Source organism: Mus pahari, chromosome 11, assembly GCF_900095145.1.
Source record: "Mus pahari chromosome 11, PAHARI_EIJ_v1.1, whole genome shotgun sequence".
In the NCBI taxonomy this organism is placed as follows: Eukaryota; Metazoa; Chordata; class Mammalia; order Rodentia; family Muridae; genus Mus; species Mus pahari.
In genome coordinates, this window is record NC_034600.1 from 51,692,108 (window position 1) to 51,702,618 (window position 10,511).

Sequence of the window (10,511 nt, forward strand, 5' to 3'; positions counted from 1 at the left end):
CCTCTATCAATTTCAGTGTCTCTGGTTTTATGTGGAGGTCTTTGATCCACTTAGACTTGAGCTTTGTACAAGGAGATAAGAATGGATCAATTCTCATCCCGGCACATAATAATCAGAACAACAAATGTACTACATAAAGACAGTATTCCTTTAAATACACCTAAGTATGTATTCATCTGTTGAAAGACCTTTCAATTGTTACAATTTGTTGGCTTTTTATTAATATTGGAGCATTAATATATGAGTACAAATGGATTTATCACTAATTTTTTTTCAGGTTTTTGGGGTTTTTGTTTTGTTTTGGTTTTGGGTTGTTTTTTGTTTGTTTGTTTGTTTTGGTTTTTCTAGACAGTTTCTCTGTGTAGCCCTGGCTGTCCTGGAACTCACTCTGTAGACCAGGCTGGCCTTGAACGCAGAAATCTACCTGCCTCTGCCTCCCAAGTGCTAGGATTAAAGGCATGTGCTACAACTGCCCGGCTTTTTTTTTTTTTTTTTTTTTTTTTGTGGTATTACTAAATTTTTGAGGGAAATCTTTATTGTCTCCTATAATGGCTATTAATTTATGGTTTAAAGTGTGCAAGGGTTTCCTTGTTCCTGTATTCTTACAATCATTTGTTACCTTGGGGTGGTGTGTATATGTGTGTGTGTGTGTGTGTGTGTGTGTGTGTGTGTGTGTGTGTGTGTCCTGGGTATTGAACAAAGGGTTTCCCATATTCTGAACATAGGGTCACAGATGTCATCCCTAAGCCTATCTCTTTTTGATAAGTTCTAATCTAACTAAAGTGATTTTATTTTTGTTATGATCTAATAGGCGATACTGAAAACTTTTAAAATATAAGCCATTCATTTATATATCTTTGAGAAATACATATCTAGTTTACTGTCTATTTTTAGATCAAATTATTTGTTGAACAGTATTTTCTTTGCTTTTTTTATTGAGTAGTCTGGGTTCTTTCTGTAATTTGGTTATATTCAATTATTCAATATAGACTACATGAACGTATTCTAACATTCTGTGAGTTAACTCTGATCTGTTGATTGTCTTCTTACATATGAAGAGCTTTTAAGTTTGATTTAGTCTTATTTTTTTACTTCCACTTGAGAAAAGGGAAATAAAAAAATATGATCTCATTTCTGAAAGTCCTGTGTCTGTTCTAATATCTTGAAGTGCTCTAACTATATTTTATTCTAGTGGTATCAAAATTATGAGTTATGTTTGCATTTTTAAACCAGCTCATTCACCGATTTTTTATGTAACTGTGGATAGATAGAAATCTTACTTCATTCTTCCACTTGTAAAGACTTCATTTCTATCACCCCTTATTGAAAAGTCCTTTTTCCAACCCATATTCTTAGCACCACTTTTGAAGATCAGTTGCTGCAGGTACACAAATTTGCCTCTGAGATTCCTATATCCTGCTCCATCACCTATCTGTTTTCAACTTTGGCAACCTCATGGGAGATGTTTCAAAGCAATATAGCTTTCAGGCTGTGGCATGGCTACTGCTCACTGAGCTTACACAGTTTTACAGTAAGACGAGCAATAAATAATGAGGAAATAGTGTATTTTGAGGAGAGAAATAAGAAGCTGCCTTAAGACCAGACACCAAGCACAAAAGCCCCCACTCAAAGGGACCCTTCATTTGAAAGGAGAGAGACTGAATTAGCTATACCACCAAAGGGATTTCTTGCTCCAAAGCAACTATTTAGATTTTTTTAAAAATGTTCAGCCACTAAGGCATACAAAGATTGTTATGTCTATGGTAGAAGGGCCATACTTCATTTTGACCTGGCAGTAGAATTTTCCAGCATCATTCAGTGAGTGCTGATTTTTACAAGCACATGAATGAAAACGGTAAAGGTGGTGGAGGTTTGAAAGGAGGTTCTAGAAAAGCAGCTGAGGCTAGAAAACTCTGTGATAAAATTAAATTCTTAACAAGTGGGTCTTGAGATGTGTTAGAAGAAGCAGTGTTGACGTTTAAGTCACAGTGGATGTGGGAGATACCTCTATTGTTGGATATCTGCCAATAAAATCATGGACTGGAGCCTGGGTCCTGATGCCAGAAAGGGTTGGTGTCCACAGGACTACACCACAAACGTCAGATGTTTGATAGAATGGCTGTATTTGGTGTTTTCGCTTGTTGGATTTTGAGTTTGTTTTGGTCAGGTCTTTGTTGTCCTCATAGCCATTCATTTTTAAAAGCAATGTTTACTTTGTAACATTGTATATTGGAAGAATGTAACTTAGCTGTTACATTTTTTCCCCCAGAGCTCTCAGTTAAAAGATGGTTTTGAATCCCAAAAGAAACTTTTGGCTTTGAATGCTATTGATCCTGCCTGTTAAATTTCTATGGGAATTTTGAAGATGTTTCAAATTATGAAATTTCCATAAGTCCTTGGAGACAAGGAGTGGGATGCTGTGGTTTATAAGTGATGTACTTCTTGTTGTCGTATCTTGTAGGCTTTACCATGTCCACTTTAGCATGGCAATTATTCTCCTTGTTCAGCTCATGTTCAGGCAGCCATGTTGGTGTGACTTTACGGATGTAACATCTGACATCCCTAGGATGTACACTATCACAGCAAACCCTCTCATCTTCTGGCTGTTACAATCTTTCTGCCTCCACTTTCTCAGTGATCCCTAAGCCTTAGGTACTAGAGTTGTTTTATAGATGTATGCAGTAGCCCTGAGCTCTACAGTTCTGCATTTCTATTGATTAGAGTTGATGTAATTACATTATAATCTCAAGAAATAAAAATAAAAAGTGATTAAAAAACGGTTGTAGTTAGGTATCAGGCTGACAAGGGGTGGGTTACTGTCTATTGTCAACTTGACTGGATTTTGGGATGACTTAGGCTAAGCTTTTGAGCATAACTGTGTGAGTTTTTCCAGAGTCGTTTAGCTGTGGAAGAAAGACTCACTCTAAATATGTTTCAGGGTATCCAACAAGGATAAAAAGGAGGAAATGAGCAGGAAAGTCCAACAGACACTGGCATTTATCTGCCTCTGCTTCCTGATGGCCAACCCGATGCGGCTAGCCTCCCAATCTCCCTCTGTCACACCCTTCTCCACCACAAAATAAAATCTCAAATTGCTTTTGCCATTACTCTACCACAGCATTAGAAAAATGAGCTAATACACATACCTTATAGGAACCTCACTATTTCCTCATACCCCCCCACTTTGTCTTTAACTAATCTCCTTTCCTTTTTTCCAAATTTAGTTATCCTACCTCTTAAAGTCATTCAATAGCTAGGAGGCCCTTTCTAGATAGCCAGGGACTAATCTGTTTCAAAAAACAAAAGTTTACACAATGTCCCCTTATCAGCAAGGTCTAATAAGCTGTCAATTTTAAGCTGTCATCTACACTGCTCTTTCTCACCTTTATACCGCTATCTTCATTTTTTTCCCTTTGGTTTTATAGCATTTATTTCCCCTTGTCAAACTGTATAATAATTTACTTAAGTTTAACATTTATTATATGTCTTTATTTATTAAAATATAAGCTTATATATTTACTACATTTTTTTATTTACTCATTACAAGTATGCTCAAGGGATGGTATGTACAACACAGTGCGCCTGTCAGAGAACAACATTCAAAGACAAGTTCTTTCTTTCCCATATGTGGGACCCAAGAATCAAACTTAGGTCATCAAACTTGGCTACAAGCATTCCGAACTGCTAAGTGCACCAGCTGACCCTATAAACTAATAAATGTATCATTTGTTCTCTTGGATACTTCAAGTGCTTACAATGGAAACATGTAAGTACTAGATGCTCAGTGAATGGGTTGGAAGAAAAGAGCCATGATTATACTTTATATTGAAATTTTCTTCTTTGCTCATCTGTTTAGACCTAAATTGTGAAGCTTTTGAAGGCGAGACATTTATTTTGTGGTTATTTACAACATCTTCATATATTTCCTAAAAACAATGGATGTGTAATAAACATTTGCTAAGCACAAGTATACACTGCTCACCTCGTTGCCCCACGGCCCTCTAAGGTATGCAATTAGAACATGCAAAACCAGAGGAGAAAGTCATGATTCATTGTAAACTACAGCAGTATCTGAGAGCTCCAAAGGTAAAATATAAACCAGTATGGTAAAGATCTCTTCTTCACGATTTATTCATGAGTTAACAATTCAGGGTCAGGACAGTGACATAACAGACAAAGACACTTGCTATCAAGCATGGTAGCCTAGGTTTAATTCTTGGAACTCACACTGTGGAAGGAAAGAGCAATTCCCACACGTTGTCCTCTGACCTCCACAGGCACATCGGGGCACATGCATATGCAAACAACACACATGAATGCATTTAAACAGACTTATGAATTCACCATGGTTTCTTTGGTCATTTTCTACCACATCTGCTTGTATTCGAGATATCTATTTTGGTAAATTAGATAGCCACAGACCTTTGACTGGTGCTGCCACACCTTCTTTGACTTCTTCTCTTTCTGCTCCCTTTCTCAGAGCTCTTCCTGCCATGATGCAGTGGATCCGCACCCAGAAGCCAGGAGAGAGCGGCATCAATATTGTCACTGCCGATTTTGTAGAACTTGGTGACTTTATCAGCACTGTCATAAAACTCAACTATGTCTTCGATGAAGGAGAAGCCAACACTTGATATTACTCTTCCAGGGTGTCCATGAGGAAGACAGAGAAGCCTCATTGTATTAGACGTATTAACAATAAGCCCTCTGATTTTCCTGTTCCACTGAGTCTCTGGAGGAATTAGGGCTTAGAAGTGGGTGGGAAATGAGGGTAAACCATGTCTTCAGTGATTGTAACCATATTCTGCATTGCTATAAATATGTCATTTCCAATTTGGTGACCAAAATCTACTTCTAGTGTTAGGAATAGAAAAGAACAGTGAATTTCGTTTTTCAATATTAATGTTTGTGCAGTGTAAGTCATGAGTGTTTACTAGATTGCATTTTCTGATTTCAACTTCAGGCCCCTGTATTATTCATAGTCTCTACCCTTTCCAATCCCTCTCTCTTGCTCGCTCTTCCTAATTAGATGCTATATGGTTCTCAAAACAATTGAATGCCCAACATAATGTGTATTGCATTGTTGTGCCGAAATGTGTTTGTTTTGTGAGACTTGGTAAAAATATTCCATAGTCATCTGCAATTGGGCAATCATAGCTAATTCTTGGTCGTAGAAAATATGCATCAAATCAGTCTCCCTGCATCAGTAATATTGGCAGTCAGGAGTGATTTTGTGCTTTATAAAAACAACAACATTTCACAGCGGCTGTGTGTGAGGCAGCTATGGCTTTCATGCAAAAAGCCTTTTGGAAAGATTGAGTGTCAAGTTCACAGTTAAAAAAAAAAAAAGAAAGAAAGAAAAAGAATGGTATATACACAGATAGATGCTATTTTAATTCAGCAACATCTTAACTAATAATGTCCTGCAAATGTCAAACTACAAATGTGTGGAAATAAGAAAAAAAAATATGATTTCTTTCAACCCTTAAAAAGTTCTCTTAATAATTGCATTTTTTTCTAAAAATAGAAAAAGAAAGACCACAAGACTCTACTACAAAATTGGAATTCTAAATGCACAAATCTAAAACCCAGATCATAAAAAAAAAAGTGTTAAAGAAGCTTTATTTATGTTTGTTACTTAGAAAGAAGAAGATGAGGAATGCAGAGGGAAAGAGAATAACATTTTTGAGTCTATCCCTGTAATCTTTGTAGTCTCTTTACAAATTCTCTCAATATGGATGACCTCCACAGACTCATTTACAATTATCCTTCTGAGTTCCATACTGCTTGAGGCTAGACAAAGACCAAGGAGCTGAAGTCTCACACAAATGTCTGTGGCATCACTTTTGGTAATCCAAGGGAAACGATGTTAACACATTTTTTTTTTTGAGTGCTGAATCCTTTTCGGTATCTTTGTAGTATTTGACACAACTCTAAAAAACAACCTTCTAAGAGCACAATATGTTTCAAGGGAATAATGTGAGGGATTAGTAAAAAATCTATACAATTACTGAAGTTTCTAAAATTGCACATTATTTTATCTTCACGCATAGAAATTATCAAACAAGTGGTTTCTCTGGACAAAGAAATTTCATGCATATCAGATTCCTAGAGAAAAAAAAATCATTCATTTGGCTTTTAATTAATTTAAATAGAGGACATATGACTTAATTCCTTTAGCCTAGATAAGGACTTGATTTCAAGTGTGCATCTCGATATTATAAATAACCAAGAGTTAACTTAGATTGTAGATACTCTTCATTAGAAAACAGCACTGACCAACAACTACAGAATGAACAAAAATTGTCTTTTTTGAAGAATATGCTTGTGAAAAATGTGTTCAGACTAAGTAACTTGCATATGAACACAACAGATATGTTGATAATTCCAGATCTCTGTGTGTATTTTGTCACACATACTCTGGTGGAGACGAATACAGATACACACAGATTATAGGCAAACATAATACAATTATTTTTTTCAAATAAAAACACTGACATTACTAAATTATTTAATTTAAAGAAGAATTCCAGAGCTAGGCATGAGTACATTCCTATAACTGTGGAACTTGAGAGCCAGGAGAATCAGTACTTCCTCAAATCTAGCCTGGGCTACACTGTGAGCTCAAGGCTACCCTGAGTTACATCGGAAGATCCTATTTAAAAAAAAAAAAAAACCCTAAATAATAAAATCAAGATAGCACCATTCAGCAATGTATGGAAAATGTTATAAAACATTGGAGGATGCAGTAGTTCATCATATACAATGTTTTTATAAACTATTACAGATTGGGACTTTAATATTCAGAAAATATAATGCTTTCCCCGTTAACCTCTCCACCTTTTGCAAGTCTATTATCTGTCTATTTCACTTGATCTTCTTGAACGGAGAAACAGAAACTTTTTAAGAAGAGACTGTCAGTTATTGACATTATGCTCTATAAATTTGCTCTCTGACTGCTCAGTTTAGATCGCCAAGCACAGTTTCAATGATACAGTTATCCATCTTACAGTATGACAGAGAGAGGTTCTTAGTCTGTTAGCAAGAAAATGGATGCAAGGTAGAAGTGGTCGTATTATATTTTCTTCAGCTTGGATGTTTCCCTACAGTCTTTGTGATATTTATTATGTGGGTGCTGGAAAGAATGGACATAATGAAACACTCGACTGAAATTTCCAGACTAGGAAAGAGGGGGGTTTTGTTAGTTTATTTGTCCGTTTTGTTGGGGTTTTTTTTTTGCCATTAATGATGTCTGCGCAGAAAGTACTTTCAATCTGAACTTACGATTTCCATGTGGATACACAGTTAGCTCCTAGGCAGTAGGCACTGAGATAAAATGGACTTGCCTTAACTTCTAAAGAGGGACTAAATAGAAACAAATCACAAGGAAATTCCCTAAACTACTTCCCTAGAAAGGGGAAATGGAGAGAAGGTGCCTTCGGCTGTTTCCTGGTCACTGGCCCTGCTGTGGAGCAGACTGTGAGCCTTTCGTAGATAAATGGCTAAATGGCGGTACGTGAACAATCAGACTCTCGATTATGCTTTGTCTTTCCTGAGTCCTGGGAGCACAAGGGCTACACATAGGCTTCAAGTGGAGGTATGTCTTAGTGTACCTTTTGTTTTGCTGCCACTTAAGACACTTTATGTTACAAGCCCTACAAAGCAAAAACAAAACTAAAATCCAGCTGTTACTCAACCCAGGACAACAAATCCGTGGAGTGAGCAGAGCAAGGGAAAATCCTCAGATGAATCCACTTTTACATTTGCTTTCCTGTCAGTAACTCTGAAGGACCAATAGAGCAAAGACTTCTGCTATTACGATTTATGTCTCCTTCCTACACAGTCATGTGAGCACAGAGAAGATGAGGGAGGCATCCTTTAAAAGCCTTAGGATATTTTATATGATAACCTCAAAGTTCACTTTCAGCCATATTGGAAAACTCTCTTTTCACAGAACGCTACCTAACAGAGAATGTATCAGAGCATAAAATATGTGGCAAGACACACTCTTACATGCACATGTGTGTGTATAAGCATGCCTGAGCATACACATGCATGTGCTTCTGTGCACACACACACACACACACACACACACACACACACAAACACACACACACTATACAGTGTTGAAGTCACACTCTATATTGGCCTAACTGGTTTTATTGCAATTTTAACTCTTGAAATCAGTATTTCCTATGTTATCTGGCTTAAAAACAGTTCAACCATTTGAATATTTAAAGGGAAAAATTATTAAGAAATAATCGATGAAAAGTGAGACTATCAGAAACTAGAACTGCTGGGCAGTAGTGCTCTAATTATATTGTCAATCATATCTCAAGACAAAAGATCTAATGCAAATTTAAATATAAATGTTTTAACACTTAAAGCTGCTTGAGCCCTGTGAAGTTCTGAGGTGTTTTTAGGCAGCACTACCTGTCCAGGTTCCTACCTGTTTGAATTACAGACTGGAGAGTTGGAAGTCTCAGGAAATGCACGTTTTTGTTAGGTTTTTGATTCTACTGTTTTTTACGAATATTTAGCGACACAATGGTCTAACTTTTCTCTGGTTGGTCAATCAAAGAGGAGCAGTATAGGTCAAGTGCTCACAACCTGAACAGCTAAGAGAAAATAACATGCAGTGGCCCTCAGGAGATGCTAAATGGAATCTTTAAGGTGTTTTATTTTGCTATATTTTGGTCTTTTTCTCTAGCTTTCAGTGACACCATGGTGTGAATGCTCTATTTGCCATAACTTACTGGTGGCTTCTGTGTAATGTGCAATTTAAACATAATGTTCCAAATTGTCTGTTTTCCCAATGACAATAAGAAAATATTCTATAGAATTTGTAAAAGGTGTTAATTGAGAAATGTGTGGTTTTTATTTTACTTTACGTGTGAAACAATTTTGTAGTTCTTAGTTCTGATCATAAATTTGTATGAGTCAAAATTCCGTGCTTGTCAGTGGTAAGTGTAATTATATTGTATCTTCTTAAGAAACTTATCCTAAAGAAAAAGGGCACATCGTGACTAGCCTTAACTCACTGCCATTTTGCTTGTTTTGTTTGGCTTGCTTTTGTTGCTGCAGTTGGATTCCAATTTTTAGCAGAAATTGCATTTCTTCTAAAGATGGCACTTCAGTAATCTTGCAGAGCATATGCTCTAGAGAGTTGCTGATTTCCCACAACTCCACTGTCCAGTTTATGAGTGCTTTTTGACTATTAAAATCATCTAGTTTAGTAACTTCATTCTGCACTAGAAAACTAAATTCTCATTTATTTCCATCAGTTTCAGAATGAACACCAAAATTCCAACACAGTGTTTGGTAATCATAAGTCATTTCTACTTTAATGGTAAGGTTTCCATGGGATGACATCTCTCTAACTCACTGCATTTGAACTTTGGATCCTAAGAAATAAGAGACACTGCCTTGGATCTATAAGAATCACTGAAGCTCCATTAACATGAGGTAGTTCCATTATATGATTGGCTTCTCAACAAAACCAGCCACAATATTCATTTTTCTTTTTTTCATGTGCATCAGGAAACCCCCAACCAATCTACATAGGTGGTCATGTTGAAAGCAAAACTGTAATCTATTTTAGGCTTAGACTTTGTTTATAAATAGTTTCCTTGTTTCTTCCAGTCTTTTTTTTTGTTTTTTGTTTTTTGGTTTTTNTTTTTTGGTTTTTTTTTTTTTTGGCTTGTTTGTTTGTTTGTTTGGTTTTTTAATATTTATCGTTGCCAAGTAAAATAGAGAGCAGCAGCGGAATTCAAATCTCAGTTAAGTAATATATTACTGGGGTTCCTATATAGTTAATCAGGAATGCTTGCTTACATTGCTCAGAAATGCTTTTAAGGTTCAATTTTAAATGGATACATTCCCTGTTGCTTCTTTAAATCTGACAACACTATACATACTTCCCACCAATGTTTTCAGCGGGGCTGTTGTGAACTCTGAGATGGCCATTCTCCTATATTTTTAAGACAAATCATAAAATCTGAAGAAATATTGTTTCATGAAGAAAATATTGTTTCACACTAAGTGATTTTCAAGAATCATCTCAAAGTCATTTGAGTAATCAAAAGAGTATCTTCATTAGATGAATGCAGCCAAATTTAAATTTTTCTTATAATGGCATGTTGGAGGTCTAGACTCTGGCTATTATTTCTGGAAATAGTATTCTCCAGCTATTGAGACAATCACAAACACAGCATATGTTAAAAACTGCTCTTGGAAAGTGAGCGTACCTTCTAACGCAACACCAGAACCTGTTCTAGAATTCGGTGTGTTTTCCTATGAGAGAGTAATCAAATGAATCCATCATGCCAATCCCTACCAGTCACACCTCAATTTTATTTTATGAATTACAAGAAGTCATCTCAGTGATGGTAGAATATTTGACAAAAGGAACTCTTCAGTGAGAGAGAAAGGAACCCAAAGTTAATGCAGTCTAGTCCTGAAAGCTTCTTCCCACAGGAGGGGATGATGCTTGGTCCTTGAGAAAAAGCCCA

General features: G+C 36.3%; 1 protein-coding gene across 1 annotated transcript in view; it reads left to right on the top strand.

Annotated features, from left to right (window-relative positions):
• Plcxd3 (phosphatidylinositol specific phospholipase C X domain containing 3) overlaps positions 1 to 5,349 on the top strand; it is a 166,693-nt gene extending 161,344 nt beyond the window's left edge. Inside the window, exon 3 of the mRNA XM_021208617.2 lies at positions 4,481 to 5,349. Within this exon, the coding sequence (XP_021064276.1) occupies positions 4,481 to 4,634 (154 nt within the window). The 3' untranslated portion in view covers positions 4,635 to 5,349. The remainder of the gene's footprint in view (positions 1 to 4,480) is intronic.
• Positions 5,350 to 10,511: the final 5,162 nt, after the last annotated feature.